General features: G+C 47.4%; 1 protein-coding gene across 12 annotated transcripts in view; it reads right to left on the reverse strand.

The window, feature by feature from the left end:
- The window catches only part of grin1a (glutamate receptor, ionotropic, N-methyl D-aspartate 1a), a 45,957-nt gene that overhangs the window by 8,850 nt on the left and 13,492 nt on the right, over window positions 1-23,615 (reverse strand). For 3 of the 12 annotated variants that reach the window (XM_064307414.1, XM_064307420.1, XM_064307425.1), the window contains 18 exons: window positions 23,113-23,175; window positions 22,181-22,278; window positions 19,776-19,897; window positions 17,952-18,126; window positions 15,976-16,120; window positions 14,763-14,849; window positions 13,902-14,050; window positions 12,792-12,918; window positions 10,366-10,530; window positions 9,273-9,391; window positions 8,422-8,534; window positions 8,021-8,169; window positions 7,697-7,854; window positions 6,458-6,619; window positions 6,105-6,214; window positions 5,616-5,761; window positions 5,145-5,201; window positions 653-679 (listed from right to left, as the gene is read on the reverse strand). In XM_064307414.1, the coding sequence (XP_064163484.1) occupies window positions 653-679; window positions 5,145-5,201; window positions 5,616-5,761; window positions 6,105-6,214; window positions 6,458-6,619; window positions 7,697-7,854; window positions 8,021-8,169; window positions 8,422-8,534; window positions 9,273-9,391; window positions 10,366-10,530; window positions 12,792-12,918; window positions 13,902-14,050; window positions 14,763-14,849; window positions 15,976-16,120; window positions 17,952-18,126; window positions 19,776-19,897; window positions 22,181-22,278; window positions 23,113-23,175 (2,172 nt within the window). Of the gene's footprint in view, window positions 1-652; window positions 680-5,144; window positions 5,202-5,615; window positions 5,762-6,104; window positions 6,215-6,457; window positions 6,620-7,696; window positions 7,855-8,020; window positions 8,170-8,421; window positions 8,535-9,272; window positions 9,392-10,365; window positions 10,531-12,791; window positions 12,920-13,901; window positions 14,051-14,762; window positions 14,850-15,975; window positions 16,121-17,951; window positions 18,127-19,775; window positions 19,898-22,180; window positions 22,279-23,112; window positions 23,176-23,615 lie in introns of all 12 variants that reach the window. The other 9 variants (XM_064307416.1, XM_064307421.1, XM_064307415.1 and 6 more) reach the window with 8 other exon arrangements.

Raw genomic sequence — 23,615 nt, forward strand, 5'->3', positions numbered from 1 at the left:
AGTCTGCATATTATGGTAGTCTGCGGACAATGGTAGTCCGCCAACGATGGTATTCTACATATGATGTAGTCTGTGTAAAATGGTTGCCTGCGTATTATGTTAGTCTGTGTACAAAGGTAGTCTGCATACCCTGGTTGTCTGCAAATGATGGTAGTCGGCATATGAGGGTAGTCTGTGTGTGACAGTAGTCTATACTCTCCCAAATTAACAAGGGCTACTGAAGCCAAGAGATTGATAAATTAATCCAACTGAGCATTCTGAACTTGGAGAAGGAGGGAAAACCTGAGGGATGCAAAGACCAACCCTCCTGGATGGCAGAGCAATGTGAACCTGTCTGGTTCTATTAACTCTCTTTAAGGTCCCTTACACAGCTAGGAGGAGCCACACCTGAGCTGATCCTCTACAGCACCAAACAACGACTGCACCTGTCCTCTTCTGTTTTCAGAGGAACCCCCCCCTCCCCCTGATAACGCTTCATCACCTCTGTATGCCATGACACCCCCCCCACCCCCACCGCTGCTCACCCCCCCATTCCCCTCTTCCAATGCCTCAGTGCTCAACTAGTCTGACGCCCCCTACAGGTCAGGGCAGGAAAGCACACAGTAACAGTGGGTGTGTCTGTATAACAAAGCTTATATTACGGTTTCCTTACATCCTGTTTCTCTACAGAGGAAGAAGGCTGCATAGGGGGGGAGAAAAGAAAAATAAATAAATATCCATCCACTGCTATAAAATAGGTCATTTCACTTCTGCGTTCAAGAAAGCAAACACAAAACGGAAAAGTAAATGTCAGAAAGGAAAGGAAATAGAAACAGCTCACAAAAATACACCAAAAAGCCAAGCATTTACCAGAAGGTTACAGAGTAAAACTTCAAAGGGGAAGGTGCACCATAGAAATGCATATGGTCATGAGCAGAAGAACAACCGGCCAGATAGGTGAATATAGGAAGTCAAATAAATAAAACCCATTTCTGCATTATACCAGAGAACTCATCGGGTATAACGAAAATTCACCCCACACACTTAAGGATTCGGAGAAGGGCTGGGACGGGGGGGGGGGAGTGTGGTGTGAATTTTGCTTTAAAGACATGCAGCAAGGTGGGGGGGGGGCTTGGGAGGAGAAGCAGGAAGATGATTGACAGCTCACTCAGGCCAGCACTGTCCAGCAGAACCTCCCCTTTGTCAGGTCACGTGACCGGGCCAGTCTTTGACCCATGACCCCACTCTGACCCTTGACCCCTTTCCATAGCAAACTCACGGTCAGGAACTGTTCCCGCCTGGAACACACCCACCCCCACATTCCGTAGCATTTCTGGGATGCAGTTTTTCAACTGAAACAATATTTGCAGGTTGATATCTCACAAGTACAGAGAGATTTTTTTTTTTGTCCAGAAACGTGGGTGAAGCTAAACCAAATAAGATGGTGAACCACAGTTGGGGGGGGGGGGGGTGAGGGGGCAGGGGGTCAGTAGAGGCAGTGTAGGAATGAAAAAGTCACTCTGGAGTTTCAGATCAAGTATCTTATTGAATAAAACAAACCTGTTCAGAGCTCAAACAACCTTTTTTTCCTGAAAGGAACAGATTGTCAGTTGACACAAATCCAACTGACCCCTCGAGGCCTTTTGAACGAATGAGATTATCACTGATTCACACTTTCAGCAAGAACACCTCACGGTTTGTTTCACAGCATCACATCGTAATGACGTCTCAAGAAAAAGGCTTGAGGGGAGGACAAGGCATGGAATTTTTTTTGTTCTCTTGTTATTTTTTTTGTCTTTTTTAGAGCTTTGGGACACTGCATTTTTTTTTTGTTCGTTTTTTTTTGGGTCCTCTCGTTATGTGCGACGCTGACCAATGGCGAAGTGCTGTGGCTGCACAGTCCCGGCTTTGCACAGCATGCTGAAACGAAAGAGCGTCAGACCCACACAGACGCAGGAACTTGGACACCGCAGCACCGCCTGCCGCCACAGTCATCGTTCCGGAAAACGCTGTTAGCACACCGGCGGCTTTAGCTAGCCACAAGCCTCCATTTCATCTTTTTTTTCTCTCTCTCCATTTTAACCCCGTCAGACGGTGCCCCACTGAATGACGTTGCGGACAGAGAATAAAAAGAGACTCGGCCAGCTAGTTTGGGCTAAGTGAAGCTGCTAAGCCAATGGATTTAACTGCAGGCAGAACTGTGAAAGATCAGTGGAAAGAGAGCCTTAAAAGCACTTAAAATTAGCCGTGAAGGTGGTGAGGCACGTGAATGACATCAGCAGTTTTTCCAAGGGCAAGTTATTCAAGAGTACACCGCTTCCGGGGTTACCCGTATTCAAATATGTGCACATGGAATTTTTTTAATTTTTTTTTTACATGTGCCCATACATGTACAGTGATACACACACACACACAAACAAAACAAACACAAAAACAGTTAAAACAATGGCAGCATCAGAACCTTAAAAAAACCACGCAGATTTGATGCGTTCAAAGTTTTGACGTCCTTCAGAGCTGTCGGAGGATATGTTTAAGTGGATTGCCATTGTATAGACTCCAGCACTGAGCTGCATTTAACAGCCACTCTTATCCAGAGAGATTCCACCGCTTACATTCTTTTACACAGAATCCATTTATAAAGAAATTCAATCTTCATTTTTCAACTCAATTTCAGTTCAATTTCAGTTTTTCAATTCAACTGCAATAAACTGAAGCGATTCAATTATAGGGTGACGCACCATTGGCTGTAGCCCCGCCCATTCAGCCCAGACGACAGCATCTCACTGCTCACTAGCATCCCCTGCTGGTCGACAGGAGTTCTGCGTGTTCAGCCGCACATGAGGCGTCTTCCTGCGACTCGTGTCTGTGCGAGCGCGGAACCTCGGCGCGGTCAGAAGCATCACGCGCTCCAGAGGAGAGCACACGCTGGTCCACGCGCCCACCGGCTGGGCAGCGGAGACTGCAGCAGTGTGCTCGGCTCAATATAGCAAGATGTTCCAAATTTGGGAGAAAGGCACTCAAAGTTCCTCATGCTGGTTTCTCCCCCTCTCCCGTCTAGGAACGTCCGGGATTAGCACGTCCCTCAAACATATCCAGCCGCCTTTCCAAAATCTCAAAAGCAAGCTGCGCTCAGAAGCCTGTGAAAGTGAAAGAAACAATCCCCCTCAAGGGCAGAAGCCTCTGCAAGAGCTCCCATGGTTTTGACTGCTGGCCTGAGCCTGTGGATGTGAACACACTCACACACACGCGCGCACACGCGGGACGGCCACGGCGCACAGACGCAGACGCTGATGCTGCCGGCGCGGGACGGGGCGGCGCTCTTACCTGTGTCCGCCGCAGGCTGCAGAACAGCCGCGGCTTTTGTGCTCAGAGAGCGGCGGCCCAGCGCGGGGCTGGCCGGACGCCACCGCGGAAACATCACAGGCTACGCCCCCCTCCCGCCCCCAAACCCCCACCCCACCCCCCCCGCACAGATGGATATGGCAGCCTTGTCGTTAAAAGGGGGAGTGGAGCGAGGGGGGGGGGGGCAGGCTTTTTATTTGCACTACAAGCTCTACAGAGGAGGGCAGTGGCTTTGGAGTCCGTGAGAGCAATGAGTTCCTTTACAGGGCTGAAGTTCGGGAAACTAAAGCATAGTCTAGCTGTAATGTGCTGGTACAGTATAGTATAATGCAGTTCAGTACAGTATTATACCGTATACTGTATTATACTACAACTACATTCTTTTTTTAAGGATGTCCCCAGTAAGCGCAACCAGAAAAAAAGAATGTAGGATTTCGGATTTAAGCATATCCCGAAAGGCAGCTGTGGGATGTGGGATGTTTTCAGACATGAGGTGCTGCTCAGGTTCAGCTGTTTACTCTAATCTAGAGGACTGTTTTCTGTTGTTGGTGACCTTTAATTGACCTTTTTTGTATTGTGTCGAAAGATTGAATACATCGATCAAATCGATTGAATACATGTGATTGAATTGTGCAGGAATGACATTTTTAGATTTTTAAATCTTAATCTTTCACCTAAAATATGATTTGTTAATTAACTTTATACATCAATTAGCCTAGTAGTGTTAAACAAACAACCAGGGGTAATTTGCTTAGCACTAAAAATCTATGAGGGCTGTCCCATCCTGATAAGAAGGGGGGCTGTTGAGTTCAACTGGTGAACGCTGATGAAATCGCCCCCCCCCCAGAGTGGAAATGGAAGCTCCACACTGGATAAGAATGATTAACTGTGATTCACATCTTGTGGTGAGCCCGTCCAAAATGGACTGCGTGACGCGACAGTTCTGAGAGAAGAAAACTTCAGGAAGCGAGATCGTTCGGAGCCGCGAGATCGTTTGGAACTTTGAAAATACAGCAAAGTAAAGAATAGTATTTCTCTTACCGAGTTGAATCAATATTTATTGGTAAATTTACATTATTGTAGTGTAGTCTTTTTTTTTTTTTAAAAAAGGGGATAATCTTATTTTGCGTTTCCTCTTGTTGAATTTTGTACACTTTTTTGTGCATTAGATATTAACCTTTGCCTAAGGTCGCTATATGAGTGTAGTCTTCAGAGGGTCTTCAAATTACCTTTTTATAATCATAACTTAGACTTCATTATCAGACTAATTATTGTTGCTAGCATGTTTACGGCATCGAGCTCTATAATATATTGTAATTTATCGTACAGTTTATCGTCAGGAATTGAACATGCTCAAAATGTGTAAATAACATCCATTTTGGATGTGCTCTGCGGCAAGAGAACGGGAGCAAGTCTTCAATCTGTAACTGAAATGGCTGAATCTGTTGTCTGGCTCCGGAACGGAACAGCCCTGACGTGTTTCTGCTGAATGTTCCCAAATTAAATGCTTTTCCTCCCTCCCCCCCCCCCTTCCTTTTCTGTTTTTTATTTTCTCACCGCTGATCCAGGACTCTTTCTCGTCTTCGCGAGGTCAGTTTGAATGCTGTAGTGATGCGTAACTCTACCAGCTCTAAAGAAGCGCATTCTCTGGGCATGCCATGAACTGGAATGTAGCTGATTTTTTGGCCTTAATCGCTTCATTACCTTTTTAATTGTTCTGTTTATTATTATTATTTCGCAATTTCAGTTTTCTGGGATAACTCCAGTTCTGACGGTGCAGATGGCATGGCGGTGAGATGTTCATGTGTGGCTTGTGTACATACTAATGCTGGACTCTCGGCCGGGCCCTCAACTTGAATCCCTGAGGCTTCCTTACTGTCCTGCAGGGACAGACAAGAGACAGGCGTCCAGTTGGCCTAGGGGGACTGGAAGCCCCATCTGAAAAGGCGTCTGGTTGCCTGGGGAAACGGCGGCAGCTCAAGCCGCCAACGAGCAGCACTCCTTGAAGCCGCCCGCCAACTGCCGAGCTCCAGTCTGACCTCTTGTGGCGACAAAGAGGATGGCAATAGAGAGGATCCCTTCTGACCTTTGACCCCAGTGGTCACAAGCGGGGGAGGAGCCGGAGGCTACCCAGATACAGCATTGGTTGCTCCACCCACCCAGCCCAAGGGGACCTGCTGGGCCTCTCATTGGCCAGTCACTGCCCCTTCCCTCTTAGACTCCCGGGGGAAGGGCCCAGGACAGGGGGGTGGGGTTTGGGAAGGGAGGAGGGGGGGGGGGAGCGCGTGTCCTACCTGCAGATTCTTCCTCCAGACGTTGACGGCCGCGAAGGCCAGCTGCATCTGCTTCCTGCGGGCGTCTTTGTGCCTTTTGTAGGCGATCTCGATGAAGATGAGGAAGATTCCGGCCGCAATGCCTCCGGCAACCAGCATAAACACACCTGCCAGGGGGAAATGGAACCACATCAGCGAACCCCGGGAACCCCCCTACCCACTCTCCAACAACCCGGGCACACTGACCACGAAGCTGCAGTTCGTCCTCCCACCACCAGGGGGGGGGGGAACCTTACACAACGCTGTCAAGAAAAATGCTTTTTAAAAAATACAATCTTCTTCCTGGACTCCTGCACCTAAGCAGCAAAAAAAGCCATATTTAGCAAGGCAACAGCTTCCACCTCAAAAACAGCGAACTGAATTGGACAAAAAAGTCTACAGTTACCTTGGTTACCACTGCAGTTTTTGTCCAATCATTGTCATTACTTCCCCTCAGGACCTGGACCTTACCTGCCATGTTCTCAAAGGTGAGTGTGGCCGGGGCATTGCTCCTGGAGTCACACTCCTGGTACCTCACCCAGGTTTTGTCCAGGTCCTCCATGAAGCCGTTCTCATGGGAACTGCAAGGGAGGGGGGTCAGGTGGGGGGTTGGGGGGAGAGGTCATAAATTAAACCCTGGCCAGAGCCGGACAACTCAAGACAACAGCTAGATGGGAAAAGCGGTAGAACACAAGGCAAAACGAAAGGGGGGAAGGGACACACACACACACACACGCACATAAAGAGATGATTTAAATTAAAAGAGGAAGGCACGGGGATGGCGTGTGAATGTGCAGGTCGTTGCTGCCTTGGCTGGGACAGACCTGAGAATGGCCAGGGACACGTTCTGTTTCCACGGGCTGTCCTTGCGCATGCCTATGCCAAACCCCGAACGGAAAAACAGCTCTCCCGTGGTCACCAGGTCGCACTTCTGCGAAGCCTCAAACTCCAGCACCGCAGAGTCCCAGATGAAAGCATGCAGCTTGCTGTGGGGGGGTCGGGGAGGGGGGGGGGATTTCGGGAGGGTCGGGTGTCGGGTCAGGGATCAGGGGTCGGGTGTGGGGTGGGGGGGTGTTGGGGGGGAGGGGGGGTTACCGTTGTACAGTACAGTGTGTTACAAAAAAAAAAAAAAACATGACAAAGGCGGGTTTTTTTTTGTTTTTTCTTTTTTTTACCAGTTACGGTCATCATCATCATCATCATCATCATCAGCCAAAACTGGAATCCAATGCCGGACGCAGTGGCTCTTCCCCCATTGGATTCCCAATTAAAAGATAAAGTTAAAAGATAAAAGCTCAGTTTGGTTTCACAGGCTTGCCAACCTGCGCAAAGGTACTCTCACCTGGAACCTTCCCAGACTCCATGATCAAGAGTGGCAGTGAGACGGGCCTACTGTTGAGCCTGACCCCCCCCCTTTCTCTCATACGCTCTCTCACTCTGTATCCCTCTCTATCTCTCTCACTCTGTCTCCCTCTCTATCTCTCTCACTCTGCTTCTCACTCATTCTATCTCTCTCACTTGCTCCCTCTCTCTATCTCTCTCACTCTGCTTCTCTCACTCACTCCCTCTTTCTCTCTCTCACTCGGTCTCTCTCACTCTGTCTCCCTCTCTCTCTCTCTCTATCTCTCTCACTCTGCTTCTCTCACTCACTCCCTCTTTCTCTCTCTCACTCGGTCTCTCTCACTCTGTATCCCTCTCTATCGCTCTCACTCTGCTTCTCACTCATTCTATCTCTCTCAGTCTGTCTCTCACTCTCTCCCACTTTCTCTCACTCGGTCTCTCTCTCGGTCTCTATCTCTCTCGCTCTCTCACTCTCTCTCTCTTTCTCTCACTCTCTCTTTCGCTCTCTGTGTGCTCACTCTCTCACTCATTCTGTTTCTCTCTCTCTCTCCAGGTCCCAGGCCCGGATTGTGGCAGGACAGCCGTAACGCCTCCTTCCCTCGGTCCGGGGGGGGGGGGGGGGTCCGGGACCCCGAATACCCGCGCCCAGGCGTCCATCGCTCCTCTCCGCGGCGACGGCGGGGGCCCCCTCCCCCGTCGCCATCGCCACGGCAATGACTCACTTGTCGCGCACAGCCTGGATGGCCTCGGCGGCGCTCTCGTAGTTGTGCTTCTCCATGTGGCGGTACATGGTGCTCAGCTCCACCTGCCGCCGGAAGTAGATGTCCACAGAGCTCTGCTTCACCGTGGCGTAGATGAATTTGTCGGACGGGTTGCGTAACTGAGGGGCGGGAAGAGAGCGACACCGGCCCCCGAGAGGTTAACCTGCCGTCGGCAGCAACGCCCGAACGCCACGCCACAGGGCTGAGGGGAAGGGCGGGGCGAAAGGTGAGCGGATCTGGGGAGACGCTGCCACCCGGAGGCGTGGGGGTGTTACTGCGACTCACCCTCGGGTCGTTGATGCCAGTGATGCGTTCCTCAGGTCGGTCCAGCACTAGGAAGGCTGCCAGGTTGGCAGTGTAGGAGGCCACAATGATCATGGCGAAACCCGCCCACACCATTCCCAGGATCCTCGCTGAGAAGCTGCGCGGTGCGCCTGTCAACACACGTGTGCACGCGCACAAAAACACACACATGCACACAAACACAGGTGCACACATACACACACAAACAAACATAAAAAAGGACGTCAGTAGATGTCCAACACATGTAGTGAGGTAAGTTTATGAATTGGTTCACATGACCTCACATGAAATACCCAAGCAGAGGGGGGGCATATTCTCAGACATCACACCGTTCTTGCTGTTTGTCGTGCGTGTGGCGGGGGGGGGGGGGAAGAGGCGGTTACCTTCTCCGATACCGGAGTTGAGCAGCACTCCCCAGGAGAACCACATGGCAGAGGAAAGGGTGAGCGCGTCCTCCTCTTCTTCTTCACTGTTTACTTTGAACCTCCCAAACGGGCTACGAAACAAACGGGTAGGGGCGATGAAAGCCTGTGCACCCACCGCCTCCGCCCCCCTGAAACCCCACCCCCCTCCGTCCCCCCCAAAATCCCACCCCCCTCCCGCCCCTCCGAAACCCTGCCCACCTGAAAACCTCACTCCTCTCCCACCCCCCGCAAAACCCCACCCCCCTCCCACCTACCCCACCCTTCCCTTCTGAGACCTACGGTACGGACACCCCTACATCCTCCCTTTCCCATCAGGCCCTGCTCCCTCCGCCCTGTCACTTCCTGTGGACTGTGATCTCAGATCAGAGAGATTTATAAAGCAAGCTGGTGCCTTTTATGGTTGAACAGAGGGACAGCGCCCCCCTCTGGCACGTAACTGGCCGCAGCGTTGCACAGGGATGGAGGGTTGCCATCTGCTGGGTTTTCTCAATCTTATCACCCAAAAACTACCGTGTTGCCCATATTCCCCCCTGCGCCACCTACAGCTCAGTAGGTGAACTGCAGGGTGAAAATACGGAGTGACTGGAGGCAGCGTGCACTTAGCAGGAGAGCACGGGGTGTTCTGCACCCTCCCAAATTTAGGATCAGGGACGTGAGCGGTCAGGAGATGGGACTGGGCGTGCCAAACTGGGAGCAGAAGGGGAGAAGTGTGTGTGAAACAGGGTGTGGCTGGTCTTGTGTTTTTGGAGATGGCAGGCGGGGTTACCCTCGGTGGCGGGTGTGTCAGACAGGGCGTTTCTCCCTTGTACCTGAAGCGGTCTAGCAGGTAAAGCATCACAGCCACCACGTGCACCGACAGACCCACCAACAGCCACAGCGTGCTCTGAAACGGCTGCATGAACGAGTCCAGCGTGCTGCGAGGGATTTCCTGCAAAACACACGCACGGCAGAGACCGTCACACACACGTACACACACACACACACACATACACACGCACACACGCATACACACACACACACACACATACGCACACGGCAGAGACCGTCACACACGCGTACACACACACACACACACACACACACACGCATACACACACACACAAACGGCAGGGACCGTCACACACGAGTACACACGCACACGGCAGAGACCGTCACACACGCGTACACACACACACGGCAGAGACCGTCACACACGCGTACACACACCGCACGCGCGCACACACCGCACACACACACACACCAGACACATACCACATGCGCACACACAAACACATACTAAAGCGGAAGACCCCACTATTCAGTTATTTCAGTTTTATTATTTTAGTTTTAGGAGGACCAGCTGTGTACCCCTGGTTGTGCCCTGTATACCCCATAGGTGGCCTGATTCAGTACCGCCTGCCCCCTCTATTTTAGGGTCAGTGCTCCCCCTGTCCTCCCCTGTTGCTCAGTGCTGTTAAAATATTTTTAAAATAGTTCCTATATTTAAAAATATATTTCATAGCTTTACAGACAGGACGGAGAGTGATTAAAGGGTCTGGGATGCTGTGTTTTACAGTGACTGCTGGTCCTGGATGCTGTGTGTGTTTTACAGTGACTGCTGGTCCTGGATTCTGTGTTTTACAGTGACTGTTGGTCCTGGATGCTGTGTTTTACAGTGACTGTTGGTTCTGGATGCTGTGTGTGTTTTACAGTGACTGTTGGTTCTGGATGCTGTGTGTGTTTTACAGTGACTGCTGGTCCTGGATGCTGTGTTTTACAGTGACTGTTGGTTCTGGATGCTGTGTGTGTTTTACAGTGACTGCTGGTCCTGGATGCTGTGTTTTACAGTGACTGTTGGTTCTGGATGCTGTGTGTGTTTTACAGTGACTGTTGGTTTCTGAGTCACAAGGTGAAGGGCTGTACCTTTTTGACCAGGATGGTGAGCCCCTGATACTTGAAGGGCTTGGAGAACTCGATGTACTGCGCCCGCTCATTGTTTATGGTGAGCGGGGCAACGATCATGTCAGCCAGGCCGCCCAGAAGCTCTCCCATCATACCGTTCCACTCCTTCTTATTGCTGTTATTCACCTGGGAGAACACAGGAACCGCGCGTCAGAACCCACACAGGTGAGACAATAGGTAAGGCCTCCCCTGTCTGGAGGCTGAAACTAATTAAGGCCTCCTCTCTAAGCAGCATGTTAGCATTAGCAAAGGAACTGTTTTACTCATTCAGACCCCCTCTCTAAGCAGCATGTTAGCATTAGCAAAGGAACTGTTTTACTCATTCAGGCCTCCAGTCTAAGCAGCATGTTAGCATTAGCAAAGGAACTGTTTTACTCATTCAGACCCCCTCTCTAAGCAGCATGTTAGCATTAGCAAAGGAACTGTTTTACTCATTCAGACCCCCTCTCTAAACAGCATGTTAGCATTAGCAAAGGAACTGTTTTACTCATTCAGACCCCCTCTCTAAACAGCATGTTAGCATTAGCAAAGGAACTATTTTACTCATTCAGACCCCCTCTCTAAACAGCATGTTAGCATTAGCAAAGGAACTGTTTTACTCATTCAGACCCCCTCTCTAAACAGCATGTTAGCATTAGCAAAGGAACTATTTTACTCATTCAGACCCCCTCTCTAAACAGCATGTTAGCATTAGCAAAGGAACTGTTTTACTCATTCAGGCCTCCAGTCTAAACAGCATGTTAGCATTAGCAAAGGAACTGTTTTACTCATTCAGGCCTCCAGTCTAAGCAGCATGTTAGCATTAGCAAAGGAACTGTTTTACTCATTCAGGCCTCCAGTCTAAACAGCATGTTAGCATTAGCAAAGGAACTGTTTTACTCATTCAGGCCTCCAGTCTAAACAGCATGTTAGCATTAGCAAAGGAACTGTTTTACTCATTCAGGCTCTCTCTCTAAGCAGCATGTTAGCATTAGCAAAGGAACTGTTTTACTCATCCAGGCTCCCTCTCTAAGCAGCATGTTAGCATTAGCAAAGGAACTGTTTTACTCATACAGGCTTCCTCTCTAAGCAGTGTGTTAGCATTAGCAAAGGAACTGTTTTACTCATACAGGCTTCCTCTCTAAGCAGTGTGTTAGCATTAGCAAAAGAACTGTTTTACTGAAGAAACTGCTTTATTGCATGGGGGACGGGGGGTAGTGTGAAATAAACTGGGACCTCAGGCTCTTGTGTTGCTTACGTTTTAAAAAATAGACCTGCATATCTTCCTCAGACCTACCATGAAAAAAGTATTGACACAAGTGCCTTGGATGACAAAAACATGTTGCAGTGACAAAATACAATTAATTTTATTTTTATTGTATGTCCCTTGTTGTGTAGGATTCAGCATAGAAGAATATATGGCTTTTCAGATAAGCACCAGAGACTCATGTCCCCTACAGGGGACAAAAATGAATTCCCGATTCTTAGGAGGATGTGCTGGGGGTAAAATAACTGACTTTAAACAAACAAGTACAAATGGGTTGAAAGTCTTGGGCTTTGTCCAAAACTGCTTACTTGCTTGCTATTGAGTATACAGTTTGTATACAACTTGTATACTCAATAGTAGGGAAGTGAGCTGTTTTTGATTTCCCCCCGACCGTGAAAGAGATGCTAGATTCAGTCCATCTCGCTTGTTCTTGGGTCCTGTTGGAGAGCCAATCAGATCTCACCACATGATCCTGTCAGTATCAAAGACCGTCCCTCCTCTACCCAGGCAGCGGAGTTTGGCCTAGGGTCCTGCTAGTCCCGTCAACAGCCTTTTCATTTCTGATTCCAGGCTCCAATTCACACACACAATCACACATGGAATCCTCTATTGGAGATTAAGCCTCTGGAAACTACACAAACGCAGTAACATTCCTGCATGTCAGAAAAATCATCGGGAATCCGACGGACGAAACGTCAGAGCATGCGCCTAATTACGACTCAAACGCACGCGGAAAGGAGACAACCTGTATCTCCATGGTAACAGAAGCATGAGCTCCAGTGAGACGAGTTTATTGCCACTACAGACATCGATTGCATGTTTTTCTGTCAGTTGGCTTACAACCAAAACTGAGGAACAATGTCTAATTTTGGTTATACTATTCGCACACTCAAAGGTCATGAAGTAAGCTGGTATAATTTTTATAGATTTAACTGTCCATCACAATTTCAGAAAAAGCGTAGCAAGTAAAGATATTAGCTAAGTGTACTTCAAGCACATTCCAACAACATATGCACTCATTATTTCAACCAAAGAAGTTTTTTTTGGCTTGGGCAAGGTGAAGTGCCAAACCATGCCAACCTGCCTTCCACTCCCCAACCCCCCCCAAACCCCCCAACCCCCCGTCGCCGTGGCAACTCACCCGCTCCTGCGTACCGAACTTCCCGTCGCCGACTAGGTGCACCTCGTAGGTGAAGTTCATGGTCATTGCCAGCTTGATTAGAAGGTCGATGCAGAAGCCATAACAGCAGTGCGGGACGATTGGGCGTCCTGTAAGCCAACCAGAGAGGGTTAAACGGTCAGCATCAGCCCCGCGCCCGTACCACAGATTCTCTACAGCAGCCAGATGCTCAGCTCCTCTCTTCCTTCCATCGGTTCTTTAGTCTGGGAGGCCCCGGGTTGGCTGACAGCCCATTAATATTTACGAACGGGTGTCCCCAAGGGCAGAAACTCAAATCTGCCCATGCTAATTTTGTCCTCGGCCCCGCCTCCCTCATGAATATTGATAGCATGCGTCGAATCGGAAACGTTTCAGTTTGCAGCGGTAGAGAGACAGAGAGAACTGTCCATGTTAGGAACAGGGAACTGGCTGTTTGGATAGTCTATAGAGCCTGTGCCCTCTTTATCGGAACGTGCTTACGTACATTCAACAGAAAACAGAGAACTACTCTTGCACACAACAGCAAGTTTTCGTCACACTGTCACACATGCAAGTCAGTGCGCACACGCACACACACAAGCTGACACACTCACACATTCACATAACAGTGCATTTGCACACACACACACACAAGCTGACACACTCACACATTCACATAACAGTGCATTTGCACACGCACACACACAAGCTGACACACTCACACATTCACATAACAGTGCATTTGCACACGCACACACACAAGCTGACACACTCACACATTCACATAACAGTGCATTTGCACACGCACACACACAAGCTGACACACTCACACATTCACATAACAGTGCATTTGCCCACGCACACACACTGGCTCACACGTCTGTACACTAGCACGCACGCACACGCACACACACACACACACAAACACTTTCCCATTCGGCCATTTGGGGTGGATGCATAGGGATGCATAGATATATAAACACATACCGTATATATATGTATGCATATCCGCTTGTCAAACAAAAGGCACCCCCTCCTTAAAATCAGCTTGGGGGGGGGTGGGGTGGGGTGGGGGGGTGGGGGAGTAGAAAGCGCAGTGATGTCATAAACGTCCCTGTGGTGTTACCTGGGATGGTTTCATTGGGGCCAGTGCAGATCACCTTTTTAATTAAGACTCCGTTTAGCGTCATCTCTTCCATGCAGGTCCCGTCCTGCATGGTAGGTTTTACATACACAAAGGGCTCCTGGTGAATGGTCACTATCTACAAACCAGACAGGAAGAGAAAACCGGTAAGTACACAAAGGGCTCCTGGTGAATGGTCACTATCTACAAACCAGACAGGAAGAGAAAACCGGTAAGTACACAAAGGGCTCCTGGTGAATGGTCACTATCTACAAACCAGACAGGAAGAGAAAACCGGTAAGTACACAAAGGGCTCCTAGTGGATGGTCACTATCTGCAAACCAGACAGGAAGAGAAAACCGGTAAGTACACAAAGGGCTCCTGGTGGATGGCCACTATCTGCAAACCAGACAGGAAGAGAAAATAGGTAAGTACACAAAGGGCTCCTGGTGAATGGTCACTTTCTACAAACCAGACAGGAAGAGAAAACCGGGAAGTACACAAAGGGCTCCTGGTGAATGGTCACTTTCTACAAACCAGACAGGAAGAGAAAACAGGTAAGTACACAAAGGGCTCCTGGTGAATGGTCACTATCTACAAACCAGACAGGACAGAAAACCGTCAATTGCATTTTATTTCCTTTTTTTCTGGGATTCACCCCCCCTTTTTTTATATGCACTCCTGGACCCCACTACTCCCTGCTTAGGAACAGAACCGAGACGAAGACACCACCAGAATAACGAACGGGACACCAGCATGGATTTGGAAGTAAGACTTTGTCTGAGTGGAGAGAGGGTGAAAAAATAAAAATAAAAACCTTTTTGAGTCTGAGTTTTTGGGCCGGGATTTACCTTTAATCTTGTTGACATCTGGAATCCTCTTGGTTTTTCAGTCTCTCCTCCGGGCCAGATGATCTTCCTCTGAGTGTTCAGCACCACCTATGGAGCAGCCATGGTTGGGTAAGAGATATATCAGCAGGAGCAGATACAATCAGGCTGTCGTAACATCACTCAGTAGCGCTAGCTTAGCGGTTTACCACATCTGTTGCACTTTGTGCCTCAGGTCCTAACTCAGATAAAATGAGAGGCTGTATGTTGTGTTTTCTGTTGTAAAATGCTTCAGTGGCAAAAGTAGAACATCAAGTCAAAACCGCTTTTTAGCTGGATAAATATTAGTTGTCACGCCTCATGAATCAGACAAGGCAGACAAGTGTTTTTTCATGCCTAAAGAAGAAAAGATGGGAATAAAAGATTTATAATCTTTGTTATCTTGGTTTAAGTAGCGCCCTTAATGACGTTCCCAATTAACTTCCAGTAACAGGCTGAGCACTCCTTAATAGCAAAACTACCCATAATCCATAGCGTGGCCATACCAATGGGAAAAGTAGCTTTAAGGATTTAAAACTTTAAAGAAATTTGCTCAGGTTCAAATAATTGGAGCTGGTTAAACTACTGAATTCACTTTTTTAAATGCGAGCAATAATGTATTGTGTTCAATTCATTTTTGCGCAGTATTTTGACAATAAAATACAACTGAAGCAAACTAAGGAGAGAAGCTCTGACAGACAACTTGACATGACTGGGGTCTCGTGCAAATAAACATTTGCCTGATGACACAAGAGCTCTTTGTGCCTGAGTTGCACTTATTGTTGTATTTTCCTTTGTCATGCAGAGCGTGACCTTTCTTCGTGAACGATATTTGTATTCATTTTAAAAACGCAACCAGAACAACAGCGAATTTGAAATGAAAAGCAAAAGTCTTGGAATGAAAGGCAGAACAGGCACCCAGCTGAGACGATCAGCACGCGCGCGAATGAGAGGTTTCTGTGCAGATACTTCACAACCCACACCGTTTCACTCGCAATTAACTTCCCTTTTCTTGGAAAACCCAAAAGTATTCAAGCAAGTTCAATGATGTCCAGGACTCTACAGGTCACCGATGGCCTGAATGGCCATTATGATACTGGGTCCCAGCAGTGTCGGAAAGGGGCGGAGCATAAATGGGCGGGGTCGCTGAGGTTTTTTTGGGCGTGGCCACGCCCGTACCTGGGTGCCAAGTCCGTACCTGGGTGCCGTTGTATATGCCCACTTGAATCAGTCGGCTCTTCTGGTAGTTGAGAATGCTGTAGTGCGCGAACTTTCTGTCGCCGTCGTCGTTGAACTCCACGCGTCCCGTGAGGCCTTCTGGGTACTTCGATGACATAAGCACCCTGCCGCAAAAGAGACGCCGTCATTCGTTTTCGCAAAACTCCGAATGGGTGGGGCTAGGTAGCCAAAAGTCTTAATCAGTGACCAATCGTATTGTTTTGCTTTGCAGAGGAACATTGGTTTGATTGGTTCCTAAGGACTGACAACACAGCAGAGCTCTGTTCCATAATGGGATTCATGAAGCCTGAATGGACCATCAGTATCGCTAATGAATCAAGACAAACTGAATGAATGAAATGAAGATTTCTCAGGCCATGCAGTAGAGGCAGATAATCCTGGTTTATTGAGTCCATGTTTGACAGCACTGGATACTGTGCAGACTAGCAGGCAAATGACAATACCTAGATAGGTCGATACAGCCTGTTGCCATCAATGTGCTATCAATAACAATATTTTTAAAAATACATTTTACCCTCCTTTTTTCATATGTGAGGTTATTTCAGTTAAGACTGTAATGTTGAGTGCAAGCAACATACAAAATTCTAATCTTTCATTTGCAAAAAGCTAAAAACCTACTGTAAAGTCAGGCTTTACATAACGTATTACATTGCATACATTCAGTAGATGCTCTTATGCAGAGTGACTTACGCAACATTTGCATTGTTACACAATGTCCACTTATACGCCTGTATATAGACTGAAGTAAATCAGGTTCAGCACCTTGCTCAAGGGCTACAACAGCAGTGTCCTACCTGGGAATCAAACCTGCAGCCTTTGGTTAAAAACCCAGTTCTTCAACTATTATACACTGCCTGGCCAAAAAAAAAGTCGCCGTTTGGATTTTTTTGGACACTGCCCACTGTACAAGCCTCTGGAGGCAGTGCTATGATCTGGGGTTGCTTCAATTGGTCAGGACTAGGCTCAGCAACATTATGCGGCAATAAAATGAAGTCAGCTGAGTACCTGAATGTACTGAATGAGCAGGTTATTCCATCAATGGATCTTTTCTTCCATGACGGCACAGGCATATTCCAGGATGACAATGCCAAGAGTCATCGGGCTCAATTTGTGAAAGAGTGGTTCTGGGAGCATGAGGAATCATTTTCGCACATGAATTGGCCACCACAGAGTCCTGACCTTAACCCCACTGAAAGTCTTTGGGATGTGCTGGAGAAGACTTTACGGAGTGGTTCGACTCCCCCGTCGACAATACAAGACAATGCAATTCTGGACGGAAATAAATGTGACGCTGCATAGGGTTGTCGAAATAATGCCACGACGAATGGGCGTCCTAATCAAAGCTAAAGGCGGTCCAATGGTCCAAAGGTCCAGTGTGCGACTTTTTTTTGGCCAGGCAGTGTACCATTACTATTTGTAATAAAAAGGTTATTACTTTATTGTCCATTTATACAGCTGGAAATTTTACTGAAGCAATTCAGATTAAGTACCTTGTTCAAGGGTACAACAGCAGTGTCCCACTGAAGAATCAAAGCTGTTACCTTTAGGTGGCAAGCCCAGTACCCTGCCCATTATACTACAGTGAGCCTTTAGTATCTGTGACAGTCTAGATCAATGGTGCACAACAAGGGCCAATCCATTTCAGGATTTTGTGACAACATTTGCCAACATTTATTGAATTCGCCCAATCATATCTTGATCTGACATGTGTACAAAGCACCAGCTAGAGTCACAGTCTGCCAGTTTATCTGAGATTTCACTGTGCTCAAGTACAGGAGTGAGGCAGCATAGTTTATAGAGCTGTAGGAAATGGTAATCGGTTGGAACGAAAACCAAGCACGCAGATCGGCCCTCCAGGACCGGAGTTGTGCGCCCCTGGCCTAGATTCAGTCTCCGCTGTACTCAAGTCAGTCGGGCGCAGCGCGTCGAGCTCACCGCTTGAACAGAGGCCCCGTCTTCCAGATGTTGGTGTTGCCCACGCAGCCCCGGGGCGGCTCGGTGATGTTCTCCTTCTCGAAGAGCTCCTGGATGGACTGCGCCACCACCGCCACCGCGTCGCTGATGTGCGCCGACTCGTTCTTCCCGTTGATGAGCTGTAGGCCAATCAGACCTGTCCCGGTCGACACGGAAACGCACTAGTCAGGCCCCGCTTCACTCCGCATTTGTGCGGCCAAGTTGCAATGAAAAAAAAGGCTTCAAAAACATTTTTTTTTTATCGGAAGGGCTTTTGATACCATTTTGAGGCAAATATCAAATTATGCTACTGGCTGTTTGACGGTGTTATTTGGAATGCTCATCTACTGGATATTTGTATCTGACAGACACTTTTGTTTTTTTTAAAAAAGCAACAGGACATAACACCATTGAATCATGATTTGGAGATAATTGATGTTTGCCCAGAATTTGTACAGAAGCCAGGCTATCGGGAGTCGGACATCAACTCTACCATCGAGTCAGGGCACAGTTACTCACAGTTACTGTGCCTGTCACAAGCAGCCAGTCACATGTGTAGGGTGTCCCATTGCTGCGCACCATCCACTATCAATTCAAAAAAGCTCAGGCTATGTGGTGTAGACACCCGGTCTGCCTGGCCAGTGCTATTGCCAGTTGAGTATATGAGTATACAAGTACACAAGTATACGAGTATGCTCTTCCGCTGGTTGTGCCGTGACTTGGTGGAAGTGTTAAAATATGTTGTGAAGGGAAAAGATTAGGATTAAGCTTTGGGGTTTTTTTTATTGCAACTGAGCCGATTTTACCACTGGAGTGGAACGGGGAGGGGGAGGGGCTGCGGGGCAGGTTCGGTTTGAAAGGAGAAAAGTGAGTTTAGGACAAGAACAAGTGCCTGAGGACAAACATGGGGATAAAGTCTAGAAGGTTTGTGACTGAGTGCCTAGTTGATGGCTGTTAAAATATGTGACCATGAAGTGAAAAAGATACAGACAGGTGCTCTAGCCAGGACAGGAAACAAGACAGTTATAGCTTACCATTATATCAGAAACACTTCAATGTGGGGGTTGCAAAACACCCTTTACAAATTCATGAGAACCAAACTATTAACATGTCATAAGAATAAAACATTTAGACCACACGGTAAATATGGATGGAGGATCCATGGAACTGCTGCTTTGGAGAAAAGTAATAAAAAAGTAATAAGACCTGCATGTGTCTATCTTTGAAAGAAATCAAACAATAATCACACATTAGGTTATATATATACTTTAAAATGTTACAGTGTATACTCAATACTCAATTTAAAACCTTTAAGGATTCAAATGATTAAACATTTAAATGGATAACATATAACAATCATTTATGGAAAAAAAACAACACATTGTATTCTAACCATAAGTTAAAGATAGGGATAGGGAAGATTTGAAGGCTTTTACCAGTGTCGATAATGCACAAATATAAACCCAACCTCTTTTGGATTGATCATGTAATCCAAAATTTATCATATGAGCATATGAGCTAGTTAAGACTCTGACAAAAGCCTTCTGATGGCCCGTACACATTTCTCTTTATGAACTGTGTTAAAACAAAAAACAAAAAATCAAGAGATTCGTTTAAAACCTTTAAACACTGAAATGCTTAAACGTTTAAACGTTTAACACGTAACAGAGAGAACGTTGATCTTTTCCTCCTCTGAACTGCAAAACGGTAAGAAACGCAACTCGGGGGGAAAAGGTCGCGGCGCGAGGCTTTTTCCGACGTTTGTGATGGTGACCGGAAGAGACGGCGGGCGGCGCGTGCACATACCGTCTGGCGCTTCACTGAGCGCTTTACCAGACATCTCCCTCTCTCCGACCAGCCACACGTAACCGGAGCCCGTCATGTTGAGGTAACGAGCAGCCTTGTAGACCGCCGCCGCGTCCTCTTCACTGGGGGCAAACAGGGACCGTTAAGCAGGAGTTCGTTTCACGCGGCGCGCATACAATCTAAATGCGTTATGTCCGGTGAATATTTTTATCTCCGTTACAAAAGTTTAAAAAAAGAAAGATATATGATATCCACATTTTGTGCATTTATACAAGGAAAGCAGGTGCATAGGATAATATCTGTAAATACTGTACGTCGGTGGTGATTGTGATTAATTTTGAAGTCAAACCCTGAAAAGAGATATGTGTGTTTAATCGATACAGGGTCTGCCCTACCAACCAATAACTTGTCATACCTGAAAATCCCAGTTACGACCAGCTCTAGGTTCTAAACTGGTTTTAGCTGGTCATAGCTGGTCCGCTGCTGGTCAGAGCTGGTCTGTGGCTGGTGAAAGCTGGTTAAACCTGGTTCAGCTGCTGGTAAGTAAGCTGTTGGTAAGTACAGTACGCCGGTGGCCAAACTGGTGGACTCGCTGGCTGTAGGCTGCTGAATAGGCGGTTAAGCTGGGAAGCTAGCTAAAATCAGCTAGAAGTGTTGAAAACACAGTTTAAACTAGCCTAGGCTGGTTTAAGAGGGAATTTTCAGCAGTGCATAGAGTTTTAATTATTTATTTATTTTTAATAAAAGTTATGCTGGCAATGAGAACAGAAAAGATTTGTTTCTAGCGCACAGCACATTCTGGTTAATGAGAAAGCAAAGCAACTAGAGAACTGGAGAAAATTGAGTCTGTAGTTGACGATCAGTTTTCCCCTCGCGTGCAGTTTGTCTAGTTTTGGCAACGCCCGTGCGTTGCAGATTCTGTCACCGCGATAAAGGCTGCGGACATGTTTTACTGTAAATTTATTACCCTTTTCACTGCGACCGCATTTCAATGGGCTGCATTTTGTGACAGTTTTCATCTTTTTGGAAAAGGGAAAAACTTTTTTTTTTTTGCATTACATGCAAACCTTTACATTTAAACATCGATCAACTTCAGTTCTGAAAAGAAACCTTGCATATTAATAATTTGCTGTTCTGGTTTTAAGACAAAAAGTGTTTTAAATCTGTAAAGGATTTGTGGGGAACAGGAAAGCTCTTTAAGGAAGATTGAAAAATTGAAAAAACAATTTCTTCCACAAGAATGCATTTGTTCTGCTACATTATGTCAATATAATTTATTGTACCCCATTTTGGGGTCTGTTATTTGTCCTATTGCATTCTCTATGTTTAATAAAAGGCATTTTATAAAACACTATCATCTATGAAGGATTTATTAGAGACTTTTATAATTATTTATATTCAGTTTATGAACACATTTGCTGCCACGGTCCAATGAAATTTGGTTTTTGCCCAGACAAAATGTGCATTGGTTGCCCACAATTAAATATATTGAAATATTCAAATTGGCGAAAATTTGATTGACATTATTTCAGGCTGGACTGGCTCCACAGGAGTTCTTTAGTATCTAGTGGAGATGACGTTGTGCTAACGCTAATGTGTGCATGTGTACTCAGATGTGCTAGTCGCTCTGCTGTGTAGCCAGGGCGAGCAGGCGTGCACTGTACATAAAGAGAGTTATTCTGCCTGGTTTCACTGCACAGTAAGCACACATGCACACAGACCGTAACCCAGATGTGACCTCACAATGGTGGGTACGTGGGATGGCAGAAAATCCCCTCCGCTCCCCGCGGCTAATTACGCAAGGCCCTGTGCCTTTATCACACCGCAGCTCCAGGAACTTAACCGAGCACATCCTCTGGAGGGTGTCTGGTGTTACACTGAACCCCCTAACTGCCCCAGGGCACTGAACCCCATAACTGCCCCAGGGCACTGAACCCCATAACTGCCCCAGGGCACTGAACCCCATAACTGCCCCAGGGCACTGAACCCCATAACTGCCCCAGGGCACTGAACCCCATGAACCTCTGGCCCTGCCCTGTGACCCCTCTGACGATATAATGTCTGTGTGTAGGTGAACCATGTACGAGTGTTTCTAGGAGACATTCCAGTTACCAAGCGGTAATTAGCAACAGAAGTGACTATTACTCTTACTTACATAAATCCTAACCATCTAATTACATTGACTATAACGCTGCGATGTTTGTCAGTTCATAATTAGGCAGTTCGCAACTTCAGCGTCCTAATCTTCTCATAATAATTATGGTATTGTAAGGGAGGGTGGGGGTCACGTTGGGGGGGGGGGGGGGGGCTTTCCTGGTGGACAGCGGTTTCCTGTGACGGGGCGGGGCGGGACCCTTGATCCCGGTCGTTTAAAGCGGGAAAGCAGAAAGGGGGCGGAGCCTCACCTGGCTGACAGGATGATGACGCGCGCCTCCAGCTCTCTGGCCTCCAGGAGCAGCGCAGTCAAGTTTGTGTCTTGGCTGAACTGAAGAACTTTCTCTGCCTGTGGTTGGGGGGCACAAAAGCAGTCAAGTAGGCTACTTACCCCCCCTCCCACTCAGAACCATGCTGCCTGCTGCGGTAGCTTGTTTAGCTCGCTCGGTTGGTCAGTTGGTTGTTGGGTTTTTTTTTTTCGGAAAAAGAGAAAAAAAGGAGATCCAAGAGAATCGGCTTCAACTAAAAAAAAAAAAGGGTTAAACTAAAAAAACAAAAAAAAAAAAAAAAAACTAATGCGTTGGATTGAAAAAGTTCTGCATTTGTGCATGCAAACTGAGGGTTATCAAGGCTCCAGAGAAAGACGTGCATGTTAGAGGTAGAAGGAGAAAAAAGATCGATGCAACCGGAAATAAAAAACTAGTGTGTGGGAGGGTTGGGGGGAGGAGGGGGGAGGGGGAGGGGTGTGGGATAAGCAGTAAGGGAGAGTTTTTTTTCCCCAAAGAAAAACTTTTTCATTCTTTTTCTTTTCTCTTTTTTTGTGCGGCGGAAAGGAGGCGGAGCCGGCGGGTGCATCTGCCCCACTCCAGATCGCCGCCAAACCGACAAGCTTGCAATCGCTCTCTTTTTTTTTTTTTCAAAGTCTGAAAATCATGCATTTCGATCCAAAAAAGAAGAAAAGCCGAGCTTTTTTTTTTTTTACAAAAAATAACTCATAACTCTTTTTGAAACAAAAAAACATTCTCGATTTAAATCATAGGGAAAAATGTCTCAGTGTAAAAAAAAAAAGACGTGCTACCAAGATAAGAGCAGTTCTGGGTCGGTTGGTGACTGATTGACTGGTTTCTAGTTTTCTACGTTTGGAGAACTGTTGGGGCGGCGTGCATTAACCATGCAAATATACCTTGGGTCCTCGTTTGTTGTCATAGGACAGTTGGTCGAGGTTTTCATAGTTCCTTTTTTTATTCTGATGAATAATGTACACAGAGAAAATATGCAGACACAGAAAAATATTATAAACAGTTGAAAATGGTGGCAGTAAAGCATTCCAACAAATCTCCACTTTCCTGCTCCTGACTTGGAATCGCTAACGCTGGGGCTCGCAAACGCATCAAAGACCGCCCGCCGCTCGGCCGCTCGCTGCGCGCAAATCTTTCCCGCCTAAGCTTCGCCGAGGCCCGCCCTTCCCGAGCTCCGTTTCTCGCTCCGTCGATTTCAAACGAATTCGACTTCAGACGACCGCCTTCTCCCCCCCGCTCTTGAAACGGCCGATGTCCTGCCGCCTTTCATTAGCGAAAGAAAACTGAGTTCTGAGCCCAGAGTCTGCCGGTCGCAGCGCGCTTAGCCGAGACGACCGCATTCGCGCGACAGCTGTTCGGCTCGCAGCGTCGCGCTAAACGCATAAAT

This window comes from Anguilla rostrata, chromosome 14 (assembly GCF_018555375.3).
Source record: "Anguilla rostrata isolate EN2019 chromosome 14, ASM1855537v3, whole genome shotgun sequence".
Taxonomy (NCBI): domain Eukaryota; kingdom Metazoa; phylum Chordata; class Actinopteri; order Anguilliformes; family Anguillidae; genus Anguilla; species Anguilla rostrata.